At 44.2% G+C, this 22,494-nt stretch overlaps 1 protein-coding gene across 1 annotated transcript in view; it reads left to right on the top strand.

Annotated features, from left to right (window-relative positions):
• ftz-f1 (ftz transcription factor 1) overlaps positions 1-22,494 on the top strand; it is a 157,016-nt gene that overhangs the window by 104,037 nt on the left and 30,485 nt on the right. The window contains exon 2 of the mRNA XM_087361343.1: positions 11,977-12,773. Coding sequence (XP_087217469.1) covers positions 11,977-12,773 — 797 coding nt within the window. The remainder of the gene's footprint in view (positions 1-11,976; positions 12,774-22,494) is intronic.

Here is a 22,494-nt window from a genome sequence, read left to right as displayed (position 1 = left end):
ACACGGCTTATCCCGAAGGCCGAGTTATTTGTTAAACTCGAGTTTCGAAAATTTGAGGACGTGAAGTGTTTTGGAAAACGTAGCCGATGTAAGTCTAGTGATATTTGTTGACGATGACTGCTGTTTTTATAAATATATTCAATGACACATTTGCTACGGAACTGAGATAATATTTTTTTTTTGAATCTCGGAAGCTTTTATGTTTTGCCTCCAGGTCGTCAGGAATTTGATAAGTATAAGGGGGTCGGGAGGAATCTGTGCGTTCAACGTCCGTTATAAATAAAAGGCATTGGGACCAGCCCCGGCTGCTGCACCTGTTGATTTATATATTTTCAATTTTTTTTTCCAGAAATTTCAGCGTCAGAACAATTAAACTCTGTTGTCAGTTGTCTGTATATCTGTCTGGAACGAAGGAAAGTACGTAATTTAGGATGAAGTTGGAGAGAAGGAAAGAGTTGTTGATAGAGTCTGAATCGTGTTCCCACACCCACAGCTCAACAGGTAGTCAGTCGGACCCGCAGTGTTGCCGCGTCTCATATGTAGGGGTGTTCAAATTTATCATTTGATGACACATGTGGCCGTGTTAATTTTGTGTTTCTATGGAACCGCAAAGTTCCCCACCCACCCAATCCGCCATTACACGCCACTCGTGTGTCTCTTAAGTCTATATACTCAGTCAAAAAGTAACGCCTATTGTTATTTCTTACATTTTGTATCGGAAAAAAAAACTACGCCGCTTTTAAGTCCCAGGACGTCCTTTACACGGTGACGAAGCACATGTGAAAGTTATGCTTCCTGTCTTCAGTGATGGTTACCTCGTAATGATGTTCGCGCAGTCTTCAGACAGATGGCATTCTGAGGCGGCGAAGTGTGTAATCTGTCGTCCACAGTCCATTCACCGAGTGACGGACTGCATTTTACGTGACCAACCCAGAACCATCTTCGTCTTGAGAAAACTGACGTCTCACTGATGTTACTAAATCTTACGCAGGGCGTCAAATTTAGACGAATTATTTGGAACGTCACAATAAATGGAAAATGGTCTTGGAACATGAAATTTATACGTTTTAGTCCTGAAACCAGAAGAGATCATTTGGAAGATCTATGCGTGTAGGCGGGTTGTAATTATTATTATTATTATTATTATTATTAGTGTTCTGTCTGACGACAGGTCCATAGGAACAGGATCCTTCCATCCTTTTCTCGGACTGGGACCTGTTCATATACGTTCTTGGCAGATGATCCAGAAGTGGTTTGCCATTGCCTTCTTCTGTGTGTGAATGGAGTAATTGTTGGGATGCCACGGAGAAACCGGGGAAGCCCCGTGTTGCCTAGACCACTGCCTTGCCCAACACAAGTTATAAATTCGGGCACAGCCGGAAATCGAACCCGAGACCCCAGGATTACAAGGCCAGCGTTCTAACCGCTAGACCACCGTAATATGAAATGGTTTTTAAAACGTATACTGGAAGGGTTTGGGCTGGATTATCACGACTCAGAATTAGGAACCAGTGAATTGGCTATGTTATTTTTACAATTAGGAGTATTCTGAATTGTAGGTTATGTAAGGAAGTGGGCAGTAATGAGGTGAAGTTAATGTCGCCAGGTATATAGCAATGTTCCAACTACAAGGTCGCGTTGGAGTACTGTTTTCTGACTTTAGATCTCAACGCGACCAGCGGTCTGAGTGTTGTGTACACTTGTACAGAGTGACGGAAAAGATAAATACGCCGAGACCATAACGATATTCCATTTTATGTTGGAAATGTCCACCGCGTGCGGTTTCTGGCCAGCATGCTTACAGTTTCACCAGACCTGTCAATCTGTTTTTCAAAGGAGAATCAGAAAATGTATCCATAAACTTATTCTAGAAAAATTTATGCCAGGTAGTATACGAGGTGCGATCAGAAAGTTTCCAGACTGCGCGTATAAAAACCCGTACACTTATCTCAGGTATTAAATTCATCCATCACCCTCGAAGTAGTTCCCCTGGGAGTGAACACAACGATCCCAGCGCCGCTGCCAAGCCTGGAAGTATTCCTGGAAATCTTTCTTTGTCAGCCTGTCAAGCACCATTTGCGATTCTGCCTGAATCTCTTCTATCGTCTCAAATCTCCTTCCCTTTAGCTGAATTTTCATCTTTGGGATGAGGAAGAAGTCACACGGCGAATAAGGAGGGTGCGGGATGACGGCCATGGTGTTTGAAGCTAAAAACTGCCGAACTTTGAGGGCGGTGTGCGCTGGCTCGTTGTCATGATGCGTCGCATGTGGAGTTCTTCCTTTAGAATCAGCTGACAGGTCCCATAGCCTATCCCAACAATGTCGCACAAGTCGTTGATGGTACGACGTCGATCTTCGTGAATGGCCTGCCGAATCTTCGTAAGATTTTCGGGCGTTGTGCTCGAAGATGGTCGTCCAGAACGCTCGTCATCATCGACAGAGGTTCGGCCATTTTTAAAACGTGAATGCCACACAAAAGTTTGTGCACGACCCATTGCGGACTCCCCAAATGCTTGCTTTAGCATTTCATAGGTTTCCGTAGCCGTTTTGGCGAGTCTTTGGCAAAATTTGATGCACACGCCATTCCGAAATCGCAGGAGGGTCGGTGTAATGCACTACCAAAACGCCCGTAACTAAGAAACAAATGCTAATTCGGTGATGCCGGCTGGCACACTGATTCACTATGAATGTAGGCCGCACCCCCTAAAGGCAGACGCTCGTACTACATCCGGTTCGCCCGATATTGACACAGTCTTGAAACTTTCTGATCGCACCTCGTATTCTACAACGAACATTCGTGCACTTGTGAAAAAGACATCCTTGCACTTCGGCTGTTGAAAGACAGCGAAATTGTGTTCATTAATCCAGTCGAATGGTATTGAACTGCAGCCATCAATCAATGTTTTAATGTTCGTCGCGTGACTTCTGCCAATGCCTGTGGTATTTAGAAGAGTGTGGCCCGGCTGGCTTCTCACCCAGATTCGCCTCTTCTGTGAACGCAATTCTGCGCATGCGTGTTGCTTGTCGTTCGTTGAAATCTCCCGTCATATCCCAACAGTTTACCACTGCGGTTTTTTAATGAAACAGCCATATTCTGATGGTACGCCTTATTGTAACGCACCGTGTCTGTTGCAACGCTGGGAATAGCTTCACCTTTAATTGCTGAGTGATGACCATGCAACTTTCCTTTCTCTGATCTTCCCAGACACAAGAATCTAGACTTCTAAGCGAGATATCTCGTACGTAGTATGGAAAAGGTTGAACTGTGTTATACTAAAGATTTCAGGGTCGTATCTTAATCAGGTCATGGGCCGTGTTGCCTCGGTCCAGTAACTACATAGCTGGGGTTCGATTTTCGACTGGGACGCCTCTTATCCAGATGAAGGCCATTCTTCAAGCTTTTTGTACAGGTTTATAGCGGCGGCCTTGGTTGAGAATGCGTCGAGTTTTACTTCCGTGTTAAAAATGTGTTAACCGTACGTTTAGGAAATCACATCTGTCATTGAAAGGATAGAAGAATTACACGAGGTATTTAAGAGCTGGTTAAATTCAGGAAATTCTTGCTACCAATGAATTCAGAATATTTATCGGTCCAGCTCCTATTATTAACATGAAGATTAAATGTGTTAAAGTGTAACATAGTTAAATTTTACAAGCCTATAAAGTGTAACACCAGTCAGCTTGTTTCATGAGCCAAGATTTGAACCCAGGACCTCTTGAATACGACGCAGTTGCGACGTTTGCTATGTGATTCTAATTTAACACATTAAATGTACCACTAACCAAATGCGTTCAGGGTAAACTTATTTTTGTTAATATTATCTTAGTTCGCGTACTACCAGCGGTACGCGTGGAATAGGTTGAGAAGCGCTACTCTGGAAGGATGTGTTCCATAGGGTAAATTAGTGAGTTCTCAGTGTATTGTCAGTCTCTGTTCTGGCATAGCCGCCAGCGTCCTCTTTCGTAGTTCGAGGTCTGTACCTAGAGTGCACCTGTGTGGGATCAGGTGTCTGCGTTCAGTCTCTGTAGCTTTCCACGCCTGGTCTAAATGTCGATTGTCTTGGTGTAAGGTTCCACATGAAACATCTCAGCACAGAATCAGTGGATCGTGAAATTTGTTGGGGTCCTGCACTAATTCATTGGTTTTCAGGTTTTTTGATGTGACCTTGAGTTTCATAGCTCCGAATCTCCGTGCCTTCGGGCGAATGATTTCCCGAGGGCTGAAGAAACACTCGTTTGCTTCCAACCAGGACAGAATGAGTGGAATAGAAATCCTGCATAATAAAGTCTGATGTACATCATCTTACAGAGCTGGCCCGTAGTTTGACTAGCGAGATGCGAGGTTAGGGTGATATGACTTATAGACAAGACATCTAGTATTCAGAGCGACGCGAGTCTAGATGTACAATTGAAGTGAATGGGATAAAGACGATGGTAATGAGGGATCTATATATAGCCTCCGGTCCTAGGTGGCAGTGTGTGTCGCCCTGTGTCTGCCTAGGCCTCGTATTGGGCGTGGGTGCATTCTTCCTACACCGTGCGATACTCATTCTCGCTCTCGAGAGCTCGATTACCATAATTGAAGGTAAATAGTTTAGTCGCCTTATGTCTGGCTCGTGATATGATCGATTTGCGGGACCTTCCGAACTGTGTCATTAACGTTCGGTTGCATGAAATGTGAGGAGACATTTTTTGGCCGTCTGGGTGACTATAAAGGTACAATTTGGCTGCACGTGACAGAGACAAGCGACCGAGGCAGGCGACAGAGACGGGAGACGGACACATCGCAGCTTGTCGCCACACACTTTTGAGGTGACGACCGAGACATGCGGCAAAGTGTTTGTTTTCTTTGTTTTGTTGAGACATACGTGCACATATTCTGTGAAAAATAAGTACAAAAATGCTTCTAAAAAGGTTACTCGAAGAATAAGAAGAAGATGATGTGTTGCGAAAGAAACAAAGAAAACCTACGAGTTCAATATTCAAAACCAGACGTGAAGAAGGATCTTTCTGTCTGTTAATAAAGAATCATTTATCATTTTCTGCTACTAATTCTACCAATTGCTCATCTTGGTCACCAGTAAATGTAATTTCTGCCATTATTTTACTCAACAACACACGTGCTGCCTGAGCCCGTCGCGAGACACTACTGGTCCGAGAGCGGTCTCCTGTGCTTTGTCTCTGTCTCGCGCTCGTAATTGTACTTCATACGATTGTACAGAGAGCAGACAGGAAGCGACCAGTCTCGGTCTCGTAACTCTGTCGCCTGCCTCGGTCGCTTGTCTCTGTCGCGTGCAGCCAAATTGTACCTTAAGCTTTGCATTGAGTGAGTGACTGTTGAAAGATAGGCCCTAAAGGGATGCTTTTCTGACCTGGAATACCAGATAAATGCAGATCAGAATGACCAGTGCTCCTTCGCGAGATACCTCGTGTATGGAACTGGTTAATAAGCGGGAATGACCTTCCTAGAATCCCTTTCTCCTGTAAGCAGGCCTATCGGCTGGTGCGACACACGTGGATTATTACTTCTTACGGGCTGCATTATGTCAAGGCCGGTTTTGATTTCCGGCACGTGGATTTCTTGTAATTGGCTTCGTGTTAATCATATGGTGATACTAATCCAAGGTTAGATGGCTGTCTTCAGTGTTGTAGGGCCGTTTAGTCTGGTGGAAGTTTACCAAACCAGAAGACAGCCATCTTCGTACTCTCCGTTGCGAGAACCTCAGGCCCTACTGAATTGTTTTCTGTTGTCCATATTAGATAAAGTCGAGCTTTATGTAGACTGAGCCGCTTGCTACTAATAAAACAATTATTTATGCACCGATTGTGATTGCAGTTTTTTAAGCACTGGTATTCACCGTCGGTGTGTGGGCGAAATAGCGGTTTTATTAACGAAAATCCGTGGTTGGTCCTCTAGCGAGAGGATTACACTGTGGCTACGAAATTCGATACCTCTACTAAAAGACTAGAAGCAGATTGTGTTTGCATGTTAAGTGCCTTTGAAAACATGGGCCTGAGAGTTGAAGTGAAGTAGACTTACGTATTTCGGAGAACCCATCCGAGGACACGCTGTCCTGAGGTAATTTTTGTAACTGCAGATGCCAGGATAGTCCCCTAAATTAGGTTACATCCGCTTAATATCGTATAATTTCCAACTAATTGTCCATATATCGTACGAGGATGGCGGTAGGATTTTCTGGGCGGGGACAGGTCCATCGAGAAGATCTTTCCTCACACAAAGCAGAAAGTAAGAAACATCCGTGCTCCGAGTGGGATTGAATTCAGTCTCTGTCCAGGGGTCGTACGATCTTACCGCCTACATAACACGTTCTCAGTTCTTCGTTTTCAAGTACGTCAACTTCACTGAGAGAGGAGACCAACTTTCACTTCAGAACAAACCAAACAAGTGATCTCACGGTGACTAGACGTCAGGCCATGAAGTGGAGGGGGGGGGGGGGAGTGGAGATTAAGTTCCACGTGTTCTTAACCTCGGCAATAGGCGGAAATGAGAGTGGTCACCTCATGCTTCAGCCAAGATTTGAACCAGGTGCCTTTCGAATACGAGTCCAGAGCATTTACTGCTGTACAAACCAGCTCGAATGAGATGATTTGTGATAAAACGTTTTGTTAACCCTCTGAAGTCGAAAGCTCCTCTAAATGTTTAATGTGACTGTCTTTGGCGGCAGTGTAATGTTATTTTAAGAATTAATTACGCACCTCTAAGAAAACACATTGCCATTTATTCTGACAGTCATACGGAATCCGCAAATACATTCTGAGGTCAATATGTTGAGTTAATTTATTACTAAAGGACGTGTAGTTAACATTGAGTTTAAGGGTTACGGATTTATGTTTCCAGGAACATTCAGAGAATACCTTCAATGTTTCATAAATTATAACAGTAATGATTACGGGTTTTCCTGAAGACGACTGCCGGGTGAATCTCCCTGATGATGGAGGCTGTAAGCACCTCTGTAACGTCAGTAAACTTCTACCACAATACACGGCGTTACAACCCAGAAGATAGCCATCTTTTGAGTCGCCGCCTTGAGAACCTGATATCTCACTTAGAAAAAGTCCTCCTGTCGGGAATCGGACGTCTGTTGTGGTTAATTGCTGTCAACAGGTGGACGAATTCGTGTGAAGGGTGTTCGTGGGCTGGCGGAACAGTTGTCAGTCAGTCATGGTATCACTGTGCCAGTGGGCCATGACGGTGACTCGTCTCCCCCCACAGATTCACGCGCGCCATGTTGGATTTCCTGAAGGCAGACGTTCTTTGGTGGTCTGTATACGTTTTGTGTTACTCGAGCCGCGCTCTGCTGAACCTATTTGGAATAAACGTGTTCAGTTCGAAGAATTGATTGAAGTCACAGCCCTTTTACCAAAAACGTCACTGGGAACGACGTAGTTAGGATAATTTACTGCTCCAGTAATAGAAACGAGACTGGAAATGTTTCATCGGTACCGGATTGCGTTCTTTGCAAGTTATGAACTCTACGTCTTATGCATATCTCTTCAACATAGATTGCTATTGACTCTTACCTACTTAGGGTCTTATTAACAGAAGAAGGAGCTACTTGTAATTTAGTTTTCACCGAAATACACGAACATTTAAAGCGTTGTTCTCTTTCGTATCTTCTGATTCAGTTGTTTTTTTCGGAATATTATTGTTGACAGAACAGCATAGATTCAAAGGGCCTTAACTCTTTGTTACAGATTCAGTTTATGGCCTACGATGTATATTGAAATATCTCATAACCACTTAGTTAAAAAAAATTATGAGTTCAAGGAAACACCAGTTACCTTGAAGATTTCTGTCTTCTGGTTTGTTGCCCCGTGTAGTCTGGTCGATGTTAACCAACGTTTCAGAGGTCATACTGCCTCCGTCATCACACCCTATTGGCATATTCATCACCCTGATGAAGGAGGCAGTATGACCTCTGAAACGTTGGTAAACATCGACCACACTACACAGCGCAACAACCCAGAAGACAGAAATCTTCATCGCCCTGATGACGGAGGCAGTATGACCTCTGAAACGTCGGTAAACATCTACCAGACTACACAGCGCAACAACCCAGAAGACAGAAATCTTCATACTCATCGCCCTGATGACGGAGACAGTATGACCTCCGAAACGTTGGTAAACATCTACCAGACTACACAGCGCAACAACCCAGAAGATAGAAATCTTCATACTCACCGCTGTGAGAACCTCAAGTCTTACACCAGTTACCTTGCGTAGACAGCTTTAATTTCGAGCAATACACATCATCTATTCGTAATATTTCTTTTGGCATTGTGAATCAGTAATAATATAGCACAATGCGTATCTGTGTGGTAACGTAGTGGGTTCATACACATGTGGTCATTGGATCGAATCCTGGTGGTGATATAACAGCTCTGTCTTTCTTAAAAGGGGAACGAACACGTTTTGTGATTTGAGGTTGCGACGGCTGAGAAGATGCCGATTGTGATCTTGTAGATGGTTTGCCAACGTTTCCGAAAAACACATCGGCTGAGGTAAGCCAGCCTGTGCATCGTGTTTAAAACGCCGTGCCCCTTGATTGTATCTTCACGCACGATATCCGAGTCAAAGTGTGGCCTGCTTTCCAGGCTAGCTTCGCCTCAGCAGCTGGTGTTACGTCACAGGTCTCAGCCCTGGTGACAGGGTCGATAGCGGAAGGTCAGCGAGGGATGGAAACGAGCGCCGGCCGAGTTGAGGGTCGGGTGGGGAAGGTCACGCATAATCGGGGTTGTTGCTTCCGCGAACGTCCTTGGCGGGGCGACGGGGAGCAGGGGTGAGGATTGCCAGTGTTGACATGTTGATAGACGGCAGAGGAATATCAATGACTACCCGATATCGTTCATTATGCAACAGCTGACCACTAAGACGAACGCACAGCCTCTGTCAGAGGCGATGAAACGATTTCTTTACCGCGCGTAAGCCCTTATAAACCTATTGGTAGTTAATGTGTACCACGTGCTTTAACAGTCGGTAATTCTGTGTATTTGTCCGTGATTCTCTGAGTAAACAGCGATTATTTTCCTTTACGGAAAAAAGTGATTGATCTTTGTAATTTTCCGAATATGACCGCCACGGTGGTCTAGCGGTTAGAACGCTGGCCTTGTAATCCTGGGGTCTCGGGTTCGATTCCCGGCGGTGCCCGAATTTATAACTTGTGTTGGGCAAGGCCGTGGTCTAGGCAACACGGAGTTTTCCTCCGTGGCATCCCAACAATTACTCCATTCGCACACAGAAGAAGGCAATGGCAAACCACTTCTGGATCATCTGCCAAGAACGTATATGAACAGGTCCCAGTCCGAGAAAAGGATGGAAGGATCCTGTTCATATGGACCTGTTGTCAGACAGAACACTAAATAATAATAAGATGAGGTGGTCTAGCGATTAGAACGCTGGCCTTGTAATCCTGGGGTCTCGGGTTCGATTCCCGGCGGTGCCCGAATTTATAACTTGTGTTGGGCAAGGCCGTGGTCTAGGCAACACGGAGTTTTCCTCCGTGGCATCCCAACAATTACTCCATTCACACACAGAAGAAGGCAATGGCAAACCACTTCTGGATCATCTGCCAAGAACGTATATGAACAGGTCCCAGTCCGAGAAAAGGATGGAAGGATCCTGTTCATATGGACCTGTCGTCAGACAGAACACTAAATAATAATAGTGACTGAATGTTTAAATATTTTAAGACAAACCTCAACTTCATAGAATCGTCTGTATATTTAAAAGTTCAGTCCGTACCGCAGAGAAAACACAACTCTTCTCCATTACAACGGCCAGTGTTGATTAGTGCTGTGTGAGGGATTAATCGCTGTTTGTTTCATCACTAATACGAAACTCATACATACAAAATGCTGTTACTGATTAAAGAAGGTGGCACGTAAATCTAGTCACTTGTCACGCCGGATGGTTAGTCACTGTAGGTCAGAATTTGGTCGATGACGACGGAGAAAATAACGTTATCAAAATATCTCAAAAGTTGAGGTTAATTCACGACTTTTGAACGCTAGAAAATGTTTTGATACTGTGCTATAGAGAATCAGATACGGAACCATTTTGGGCGGTCTGATCGTGTGATGTATTTGTTCTAATTCACTCACTCCTCGGAGCTCAGCTATTCTGTAAATTCCGCGTCTTTTATGGAGCTCCAAGGGTAATTACTGTATTCGTCACAGACCACCACTAACCACAATTTTGTGCCAGACAAAGCCAATCCTCAACGTTACACTCTATTACCTCTAGATAAATTCTAATAGCATCCTTCCGTCTATGTCTAAAGCAGTGGTATTCAACCTGGGGTACGCGTACCCCCGGGGGTACGCGAAGACATTTTAGGGTGTACGTGAAATTTAAAAAAAAAAATATTATTTTACGATAAACACTAAATTATCAGTAATGTAATTTATTTAATTTATTTTATATGTAGATTAACTTGAATTATACACCAACAACTTTGGGGGTACAAAGTTGAAGAGAAATTATATCTGGGGGTACGCGAAGACATCTTAAGGGGGTACGTGAAATTTAAAAAAAATATATTATTTTACGATAAACACTGAATAATCAGTAATGTAATTTATTTAATTTATTTTAGATGTAGATTATATACTATGTATAACTTGAATTATACGCCAACAACTTTGGGGGTACAAAGTTGAAGAGAAATTATATATCTGGGGGTACGCGAACAAAAAAGGTTGAATACCACTGGTCTAGAGCACCTGTAACACGGTACCTTGTTTTCTGACTTAAGTATAATGTACAGGACTTTACAAGAAACCGTAACTCTGCTTATACACGGTAAAGCAGATTTTTGTATACCAGGAAGCGTTTATAGTTCTTGAAAGTGTTGTACCAAGGGACTTGGGATCTTTGCTTTTTTTATTTACATCTCGTAAAATCTCCATACAGTTACGTACTTTATTACTTAGTTCGAAACTGTCGTTCATCCCAAGACTACGCAACACAACGTCGGTTATGTTGCTGAAATTGTTTTTAACTTTTCGAGGGGAAGACAATGTTTCGGGCATCTTGGAGTGATGGTCCGGCAAAGGTCAGATAAGATGGCGGCGTGGTGTCACGTAAGCGCGCGTCTTGATTTGGCTTGTAACATCTACAGAGTTATTCCAAATCGACCGACTATCTGGGTCAGGGTCGGCTCAGGGAGGGGGACCGGAATGGCGGAGAATCAGGAGGCGTGTGTTCTGTTGTTTAACGATGTATATAAGCTTTAGTTGTTGTGTTGAAGAGAGATGTCTGTTTACGGTCATTTGAACCAGAGCCATCTGGCGCGTAAGGACTGAGCTGTCACTTCAGAAAGCTCTTTGCACTTTTTTGGGGTACACTGTAATTCCACGTCACGTATGTCAATGCTGCACTAATTCAATTCGAGGTCATTGCTGTGCCTTAGGTTATTATTGCACTTACGTGATCCGAGGTCATCTTTTGCGCAACATTGTGTTTCAAAAATTGCCCCTGGTCGAGCAAGATGCCTACGTACGTAGGGAAAACACGACGGACATGAATGGTGTTTCTCGTGCATGAAGACCGCCTGACAGATTTACACGAAACTTGATGGGGTATGAGAACGTGGTAGACTTATGCCTGAAGGTGGAGGTCTTAAGTAATTGTTATCTTCCGAAACTCTTAAACATTTGGTTACGACCACCATGGACCTAGGATCGGCCCCTTGAAACGTCTTTATCTACACAGACGGCTAACATACATGCCTAGAATGGAAAGAAATTAATTTTTGTGTTCCGAATAAGCATGTTGAGACGTAGACGGCAGGAAGACAAGGTTACCGACCATCGGAAAGACCGATCCTTGAATCAGGGAGAATTGATAATCCTCTAACATCTCATCGTCCGTGGTGTTGTGTAACTTGTATTGATTTCTTTATCTCTGTGACCCAAGCCTCGTGACTGACTACGCCCTTGTCTTTGTGTCCACAGCTGTTCGGGCAGACCGCATGCGGGGCGGGAGGAACAAATTCGGGCCTATGTACAAGCGGGACCGGGCCCGCAAGCTTCAGATGATGCGTCAGAGGCAGATCGCGGTGCAGACGATCCGAGGCTCTCACCACCCGCTGGGGGAGGGCGTCACCGTCAGTTACGGCTCGCAGCAGGTTGCGGCTGGCACCTCGCCGTTCCCCAACCTGCACATCAAGGAGGAGATCCAGATTCCGCACGTGTCGTCCGTAACCTCGTCACCAGATTCCTCCCCTAGCCCAAACGCCGCGACGCTGGGTCAGGCCAGCGTCCCCATCGCGGGAGCGTCGCGCGTCACCGGACAACAGCCGACGCTCCACATCGTCGGTGGCGGGGCAGGAACTTGCAGCGGGCCGGCCGGAACTCCGACCACCGGGGCACTTGTTGTAGGGGCGTTAGACACGAAACTGTGGGCCACATCCAACCCCACGACGCCCTCCCCACGATCCCTTTCACCGAAATCCTTCCCATTCGACGGAGTGTTACCGAACGGCGCTAGTTCTGGGAGCACGACGTCAGCGGCAAATTCAGGAGCCGGCCCCACGACGGCCACGTCGGTCAAGTTCTCGCCGATTTTAGGAGACTTCGTACAGACTGTGGACGACCGTGAGTGGCAGAAATCCTTGTACGAGCTCCTACAGAACCAGACGTACAATCAGTGCGAGGTGGACTTGTTCGAACTCATGTGCAAAGTGCTGGACCAGAACCTGTTCTCGCAAGTGGACTGGGCGCGCAACTCCGTCTTCTTCAAGGACCTAAAGGTAGGAGATGTCGACACATTTTTAATGTGGCCCCTAACCCAGCGTTACTAGTTTCATTAAATTAAGGAAAATGTGCTGGTCGGGTCATATATCAAAGTGTATCTTAAGGATGTGCCTATGAGGGTGTGGACTGGGTTGAGGCGACCTAGGATAGGGTTTAGTCGTAGGCTTTTACGGAAACAGTAATGAAGATGATGTTCACAAGAGCCCGCCACTGGACCCTATCCTGATCCTGCCAGATCCAATACATACCCCATTTGATGACAGAATTTGAAAGGCAAATTTATAAGATAGTGTAGTTGCGTCATATTGTGATTTATTAAATTAAAATTAAAATTAAATTATTTGGTTATTCCGTCAAATCACATTGTATTTAAAATAAGATAATTAAAATAATTAAAATATCATTCTGTGTTCCATATCGAATAATCGATTTACAATCGGAACAGTTACAACATGTTTCGGTTTTATTAAACCATCATCAGGTGTAAAATTATATTAAATTTAAAACTCAATTACAATTTTTTACAATTTTTTTCGTAGTGTAGTTTTTTTGGAGGTCGTGTCCAGATATTTTCATATAATGGATCAACTTTATTGTTTGAAGTGATGCTTTTGATGTTTACATCGGTCAGAGATGAAATAGTAGACAACGCATAATGTGTCTGGAGGTGATCCAGAAGTATTACCGTATCCGATCAAGGTTTATTACTGAGTAAATTCAAGAAATTGTAGTCTTCAGTTTGAGATTTTTCATCCCGTGTTCTTTCCAGGGTCGTTCGAATTTGACCCCTGAGTTTTCATTGGTTCTTATAAAGAACGGTAGGATTCTGTGTCATTTTTGATCATTCATCTTACGAACGCCGAAAAGACTCGACGAGGAACATGGTGAATTATATGAGTCCCCTCGTAGATTCACCGTACACAAAGCCACACTATTGTTAGGGCAGCGCAGTCTAGATTAGGAGGTATTTGATGGACTGGGCATGTGACTGAATTGGGGGCAAGGAATGCACATATAGATAAAGCCCCCTTAAAGACGGAGAATTTAATTGTATTAAGGGCGTGTGCCTCAGTAAAAGATTTTGAGAGGTGGATAGAACTGGCACAGGATCGTTTCCATTGACGAGATTTTACTTTATCTCACTTCTACTGGCGGCTGAGTGTAGTTCAGCGCTTTGTGAGTGACCAATCAGCGCAAAGGTGGTGTGACGATAAGCATTGGGAGCTCAGTCTGTTTTGAAGCCGCGTGGTAGACGCATCGGCAGTTGAAATGCGCTGTTGCAAGTTCGCATCTGTGCCCTTGCAGTGTTGCAGTCTTTGCTTTCCGACGGAGAAGAAGGGAGGCAAAATGATTTGCATTGCCGAGCTCGCGAATTAATGCACTGTATCGATAAGTACTTTTATTCTTTGTGTGCAAATAATTTAACAAAACTATTAGCATTCATTGAAAATGAACATTCCACAATGCTACATTTGGCAGCACTGTATGTTCTGTTTCCCTGCTCCCCCCCCCCCCATTTCCAAGCCGTATTATTTGATTCAAATCTAAGCCACCAATTGTTGGGACGACGGGACGAAGTGTGAGATCGTTAGTTTCTGCTGTCAGGGAGTTTTGTCGTGAGCCCATTGCAAGAAATAGTGAGAAAGTGTGCCGGTCCTCATGCTTCATCTCATAACACTGTAGGTAACACAGGGATTTGGATTAAACTTGTTTTAAGGATTTGCACTGAGAGCTCGACACACCATACCAGTAAAACCTTATGTTAATGAAAATCGTTTGGAACTGAGAGTAAAGAATACATTTATCTGATGGAAACGAAAAAGTGGGCACAATGCATTGTTGTAGTTAAGTTCAGATAGCAACATGTTTTCACGTGAAACGTCTGGACAGGTGGCTTCGTTGTGTAAAGAACGATTAAAGGCAAAGGAAACATTATATCTTCTCCTTATTCAAATGCGATTTAGGTTTGTCTAGAAACTGGCTTATATTTCTTTTTCCCTTATCATCTCATTATCTGGAACGTCGGTTGTTTGGTTTACTGTGATAAAGACTTATCGAAGGCCGAGTACTACGTAGTGTCTAAAACTCCCTTTGCTTTGGCTCGCATCGCCTCGTCTTGTACCGTAATTTTCCGACACTTGTTCAGTTTGGTACAGGTTTGCCGACGTTTCAGTCATCGCCCTGATGACGGAGGCAGTATGACCTCTGAAACGTTGGTTAACATCGACCAGACTACACAGCGCAACAACCCAGAAGACAGAAATCTTCATACTCATCGCCCTGATGATGGAGGCAGTATGACCTCTGAAACGTTGGTTAACATCGACCAGACTACACAGCGCAACAACCCAGAAGACAGAAATCTTCATATTCATCGCCCTGATGATGGAGGCAGTATGACCTCTGAAACGTTGGTTAACATCGACCAGACTACACAGCGCAACAACCCAGAAGACAGAAATCTTCATACTCATCGCCCTGATGATGGAGGCAGTATGACCTCTGAAACGTTGGTTAACATCGACCAGACTACACAGCGCAACAACCCAGAAGACAGAAATCTTCATACTCATCGCCCTGATGACGGAGGCAGTATGACCTCTGAAACGTTGGTAAACATCGACCAGACTATACAGCGCAACAACCCAGAAGACAGAAATCTTCATACTCATCGCCCTGATGATGGAGGCAGTATGACCTCTGAAACGTTGGTTAACATCGACCAAACTACACGGCGCAACAACCCAGAAGACAGAAATCTTCATACTCATCGCCCTGATGACGGAGGCAGTATGACCTCTGAAACGTCGGTAAACATCTACCAAACTACACAGCGCAACAACCCAGAAGACAGAAATCTTCATACTCATCGCCCTGATGATGGAGGCAGTATGACCTCTGAAACGTTGGTTAACATCGACCAGACTACACAGCGCAACAACCCAGAAGACAGAAATCTTCATACTCATCGCCCTGATGATGGAGGCAGTATGACCTCTGAAACGTTGGTTAACATCGACCAAACTACACAGCGCAACAACCCAGAAGACAGAAATCTTCATACTCATCGCCCTGATGATGGAGGCAGTATGACCTCTGAAACGTTGGTAAACATCTACCAAACTACACAGCGCAACAACCCAGAAGACAGAAATCTTCATACTCATCGCCCTGATGATGGAGGCAGTATGACCTCTGAAACGTTGGTTAACATCGACCAAACTACACAGCGCAACAACCCAGAAGACAGAAATCTTCATACTCATCGCCCTGATGATGGAGGCAGTATGACCTCTGAAACGTTGGTTAACATCGACCAAACTACACAGCGCAACAACCCAGAAGACAGAAATCTTCATACTCATCGCCCTGATGATGGAGGCAGTATGACCTCTGAAACGTTGGTTAACATCGACCAAACTACACAGCGCAACAACCCAGAAGACAGAAATCTTCATACTCATCGCCCTGATGATGGAGGCAGTATGACCTCTGAAACGTTGGTAAACATCTACCAAACTACACAGCGCAACAACCCAGAAGACAGAAATCTTCATACTCATCGCCCTGATGATGGAGACAGTATGACCTCTGAAATGTTGGTTAACATCGACCAGACTACACAGCGCAACAACCCAGAAGACAGAAATCTTCATACTCATCGCCCTGATGATGGAGGCAGTATGACCTCTGAAACGTTGGTTAACATCGACCAAACTACACAGCGCAACAACCCAGAAGACAGAAATCTTCATACTCATCGCCCTGATGATGGAGACAGTATGACCTCTGAAATGTTGGTTAACATCGACCAAACTACACGGCGCAACAACCCAGAAGACAGAAATCTTCATACTCATCGCCCTGATGATGGAGGCAGTATGACCTCTGAAACGTTGGTTAACATCGACCAGACTACACAGCGCAACAACCCAGAAGACAGAAATCTTCATATTCATCGCCCTGATGATGGAGGCAGTATGACCTCTGAAACGTTGGTAAACATCGACCAAACTACACGGCGCAACAACCCAGAAGACAGAAATCTTCATACTCATCGCCCTGATGACGGAGGCAGTATGACCTCTGAAACGTCGGTAAACATCTACCAAACTACACAGCGCAACAACCCAGAAGACAGAAATCTTCATACTCATCGCCCTGATGATGGAGGCAGTATGACCTCTGAAACGTTGGTTAACATCGACCAGACTACACAGCGCAACAACCCAGAAGACAGAAATCTTCATACTCGTCGCCCTGATGACGGAGGAAGTATGACCTCCGAAACGTTGGTTAACATCGACCAGACTACACAGCGCAACAACCCAAAAGACAGAAATCTTCATACTCATCGCCCTGATGATGGAGGCAGTATGACCTCTGAAACGTTGGTTAACATCGACCAGACTACACAGCGCAACAACCCAGAAGACAGAAATCTTCATACTCATCGCCCTGATGATGGAGGCAGTATGACCTCTGAAACGTTGGTTAACATCGACCAGACTACACAGCGCAACAACCCAGAAGACAGAAATCTTCATATTCATCGCCCTGATGATGGAGGCAGTATGACCTCTGAAACGTTGGTAAACATCGACCAAACTACACAGCGCAACAACCCAGAAGACAGAAATCTTCATACTCATCGCCCTGATGATGGAGACAGTATGACCTCTGAAATGTTGGTTAACATCGACCAAACTACACGGCGCAACAACCCAGAAGACAGAAATCTTCATACTCATCGCCCTGATGACGGAGGCAGTATGACCTCTGAAACGTCGGTAAACATCTACCATACTACACGGCGCAACAACCCAGAAGACAGAAATCTTCAATCTTCTTGGGTTCTATAACAGGCGGGTGATTTATTGGCTAGCTGAGCGACTATAAGCTTTTTAGGAAGGATCCTAATCGTTGGAATTAGTAAAAACTTTAATTGCGACTTGTGTGTCGTATTTTACAGTCTTTTACTTTGTTCCCACGGGTCTTAAAGCTGGATGTCTCGTACTAGTGCAGACGTCCGACTACTGAGTTTATTTCAAGATCAGGCGCGCGTTACAGAAGGCAAGTCGATGATGTTCTGACAGCGAAGGGAATCGTCCCGCCATTACGCGTGTTGTTTCCTTATTTTTATTGACGAAGTAAGCAGCTGGTTTAGTAATTTCTCTGAATATTTTTATCATCTTTTAAATCTAATTCTTTTGCCGTATTCTTTTGTTTCTATTATGAAGCACTACTTACGCACATGCCATTTGATAAAAATTATATTCTCGTAAACTTCGGATTATTGTATCCCATCGTACATTCTACTGCATGTTATATTCTCGGGAACAGTGAAAGTTCTTTTGTGTTTCTGTAGAATCTGTTTGTTTTTTAATTGAAAAAATGTGATTGACATTTCGAATTTTCACATTTCTAGCAAGGTGTCTGGCGGTAACCTTGAATTTGTAAAGTTTTCGTGTTTAATCTCTGCCTGGCATCCTGACCGACATATTTTGCGGTATCCGCCATGCACTTAACCCTTTGAAGCCGAAGATCGTCTAAATATTATTTATGAATTCAGTCCGTACCGCGAAGAAAACACTACACCTCACCATTACGAAAATCAGCTGGTTAACCCTTTGAAGCCGAAGCTCGTCTTCATAATATTTACGAATCCAGACCGTACCGCGAAGAAAACACTTCACTTAACCATTAAAAGTCGAATCAGGCGGTACCACGTAAGATTTAACAAAAGAACATCCCGGTCAAAGCCTTAAGGCGAAAATCAGGTTCGGACACAACATCATACTTATAAACCTTTAACCTCTCTCTATTCTGGATTGTCCTTGCCATTGTATTCGTTGTTGTAGGCCGGAGGGTGTTACTTCTACGCCGTTAAATAATGTGAGGATCAGTCTATCACGTAACAGATATAATAATCTGTCTTTACTCGAGAGTGCGCTGTCGGCTGAACTCTTAGATATTTGTAAAACGATATTCAGACTTTTTTTTCCTAGGCATTTGAGACAGCCTATTACCATTCAACATTATTTTATGAACATTGAATCCTTTAGACATATAATAGACGATTAACCCTGTTCTGTTCTTTTAAACGCCGACAAGCGTTCGGTGTACCCTTGTTTCTAAGCCACTGCGCAAAATGTAGGGGGACTGACAAACGAAAACTGGCAACACGGACGTCGGTATGTTCTTGCCCCCCCTCCCTCCCTCCCTCCCTCTTTGAATAGTCAGGCATACTGAGAACCAACCACACAATCCTTACGTAACAGTTGGAGATCGCTTGTTCGACGTTGCCAGAGTTGTACTGCACGCAACCGGCTGTTTTATTGTCATTGTTATTGTTGTATCAGTTATCATTATTATTATCATAGAGCATTTTCGTCAGCGGTACAAATTTCACTTGCTGGAGCGATAAATTATTATATTTTCTAGTGTTACGCAAGAGCTTACGTCGTTGCCAAACTTCGTCACGCCGCTGTAAATTTGTGTGTATCCTTAAAGCGACTTATTCGAGATAATTAATTAAAGTGACTGGCCAAGTCTGGGTGACCGAAAATCGATTCCCGACACGGTCTGGGGTTTTCCTCCTTGTGACCCTCATCCCGTATGAGTACACAGATTAAATCGGTCAGAGAGTGAGCATACGAACGTAAATGTAGATGAAGATGGCTGTTTTCTGGGTTGTAATGCTGTGTAGTCTTGTGGAAGTTTACCTCCGTTTCATCAGGGCGACCTCTTAAGCGTTGGTAAACTACATAGCGTTACAACCCAGAAGACATTTTCTTACTCGCCCCCATGAGAACCTGGAGACGTCTGAGATGCTTAGATTTTTACCTACCTCACCCCCCCCCCCCCCACCAGCACGTCTGTGTTGTGGTATATAAACACAAGGACATGACATCTTATTATAGGTGGGATGTGTAACAGTACACGCCTTCGGGAAAACTACCGAAAGGTGACTGTCATAACCTCATTCTTGGACGACAGAGTTTCGACTTCACTGATTTAAAGGGTGCTATTGTAATATTTTTATTAAGTAATACTCGCCGTGGTCTAGGCAACACGGAGTTTTCCTCCGGGGGCTTCCCCGGTTTCTCCGTGGCATCCATTCACACACAGAAGAAGGCAATGGCAAACCACTTCTGGATCATCTGCCAAGAACGTTTATGAACAGGTCCCAGTCCGAGAAAAGATGGAAGGATCTCGTTCATATGGACCTGTCGTCAGACAGAACACTAAATAATAATAAGATGAGGTGGTCTAGCGTTTAGAACGCTGGCCTTGTAATCCTGGGGTCTGGGGTTCGATTCCCGGCGGTGCCCGAATTTATAACTTGTGTTGGGCAAGGCCGTGGTCTAGGCAACACGGACTTTTCCTCCGAGGGCTTCCCCGGTTTCTCCGTGGCATCCCAGCAATTACTCCATTCACACACAGAAGAAGGCACTGGCAAACCACTTCTGGATCATCTGCCAAGAACGTATATGAACAGGTCCCAGTCCGAGAAAAGGATGGAAGGATCCTGTTCATATGGACCTGTCGTCAGACAGAACACTAAATAATAATAATACTCGCATCACAGATATATAAGTTCTTCGTCTTTTTTAAAAAAATAAATTCGACATCACTTGTTTTTTTAATGTTTAACATGATTAATACTACTTTTGTGTTAGGTTAACAGACCATCCTTCATAAACAATGTAAACGTTAAAGTAAGTTCACTGTAAGTAACAAACATTGACTTGAATTTATTTTTACGTGTTATTAAATTGGGGTACGAGCATCGAAAGTGTCTTTTATGTTATTTATGGCTGTAGGGTACTAAATATGCATATTTATTCATTAAACAGAAGCAGCATTACTTGCAACTATGAATCTTGCCTTACGTGGCCTCCGAACAACCAGCAGACGTATACAGGACGAATTTTAAAATTATTTATGCATAGGTACAAAGTGAGGTGGCCCCCGGCAGCCCGGCGACACGCAAAGCTCAGTAACTTCAACTAGGTCAATGTTAGTCTGTCAAGATTACGTCTGATAGGCAACTTTCACCGCAGTAGTGATTATGTATACGTGTAGTTTCTTTGTCGTAATCCGGGGCTCATACGTAATAACCATTACTTCAAGTTGCACAAATCTAAACTTATGATAAATGTCAGTGATACGAGGTGCGATCGAAAAGTTCCAAGACTGCGCCTATAAAAACCCGTACACTTATCTCAGGTATTAAATTCATCCATCACCCTCGAAGTAGTTCCCCTGGGAGTGAACACAACGATCCCAGCGCCGCTGCCAAGCCTGGAAGCATCTCTGGAAATCTTTCTTTGTCAGCCTGTCAAGCACCATCTGCGATTCTGCCTGAATCTCTTCTATCGTCTCAAATCTCCTTCCCTTTAGCTGAATTTTCATCTTTTGGAAGAGGAAGAAGTCACACGGAGCTTAGAAAGGAAGTTGGGGTCGCTTCTTGCAAGATCTTTGAGCTCCTGACAAACGAGAAGTCGATTCTGCTTCTGTTCCTCAGACAGGATGCGTCGCATGTGGAGTTCTTCCTTTAGAATCAGCTGACAGGTCCCATAGCCTATCCCAACAATGTCGCACAAGTCGTTGATGGTACGACGTCGATCTTCGTGAATGGCCTGCCGAATCTTCGTAACATTTTCGGGCGTTGTGCTCGAAGATGGTCGTCCAGAACGCTCGTCATCATCATCGACAGAGGTTCGGCCATTTTTAAAACGTGAATGCCACACAAAAGTTTGTGCACGACCCATTGCGGACTCCCCAAATGCTTGCTTTAGCATTTCATAGGTTTCCGTAGCCGTTTTGGCGAATCTTTGGCAAGAGATTCAGGCAGAATCGCAGATGGTGCTTGACAGGCTGACAAAGAAAGATTTCCAGGGATGCTTCCAGGCTTGGCAGCGGCGCTGGGATCGTTGTGTTCACTCCCAGGGGAACTACTTCGAGGGTGATGGATGAATTTAATACCTGAGATAAGTGTACGGGTTTTTATACGCGCAGTCTTGAAACTTTCCGATCGCACCTCGTATGTCCATATTATTTTCATTTTCTGCCGGACCTTAGGATCCGTGTTTCAATTTAGTTGTAGAGAAGAAAATTACACAAGTTACCTGTGGCACAGAACAGCATATGACGAAATTATGCCACTAATTGGTGTATAGCTAATGATTCCGTACACTAATGCCTCTCGAATGCTTCCATTTTGTGCACAATAACCATTTTATTATTTTACGTGACGAAGGCAGAGTGTGATCTTGCAGCTTTCTTTGTGTCTTACCCCCCCAACCCCCCACACCCACCTCTGGTCGCGCAGTTTGTTTCCTGGGCCCGCATGGTCGCCATGACAACCTCGGAGCGAAATCTATGCAGGCGTCGCGTCCTTGAACGGCAAGGTTTTGAATGCTCTCGCTCTTGCCAGTGCATTAAGTTATTTTGTACAGGCGTTCTTTACTGTTCAATTTAACATTTATGCTACAGGTGGTTCTTGGAAAGTTTATTGTTATTTAGGTGGTCAAGAAATTCCCCGTTTTTTTTATGGAACCCGAGAGTTCATTGCCGCCTAGTGACAAAGATAGGAACTAAAGTTTCTTTATACACCAACAGTTGACACGTCATGGCCTATTATAGACCAGGATTAAAAATTATGTGATTATGAATGATGAGCGGAAATGATACCTCCCGAAAGAGGATAAC

Source organism: Zootermopsis nevadensis, unplaced genomic scaffold, assembly GCF_977971745.1.
Source record: "Zootermopsis nevadensis isolate Lab colony 2312 unplaced genomic scaffold, Znev_1.0 Znev_ptg000003l, whole genome shotgun sequence".
Taxonomy (NCBI): domain Eukaryota; kingdom Metazoa; phylum Arthropoda; class Insecta; order Blattodea; family Termopsidae; genus Zootermopsis; species Zootermopsis nevadensis.
This window is presented reverse-complemented; position numbering and strand designations above follow the sequence as displayed.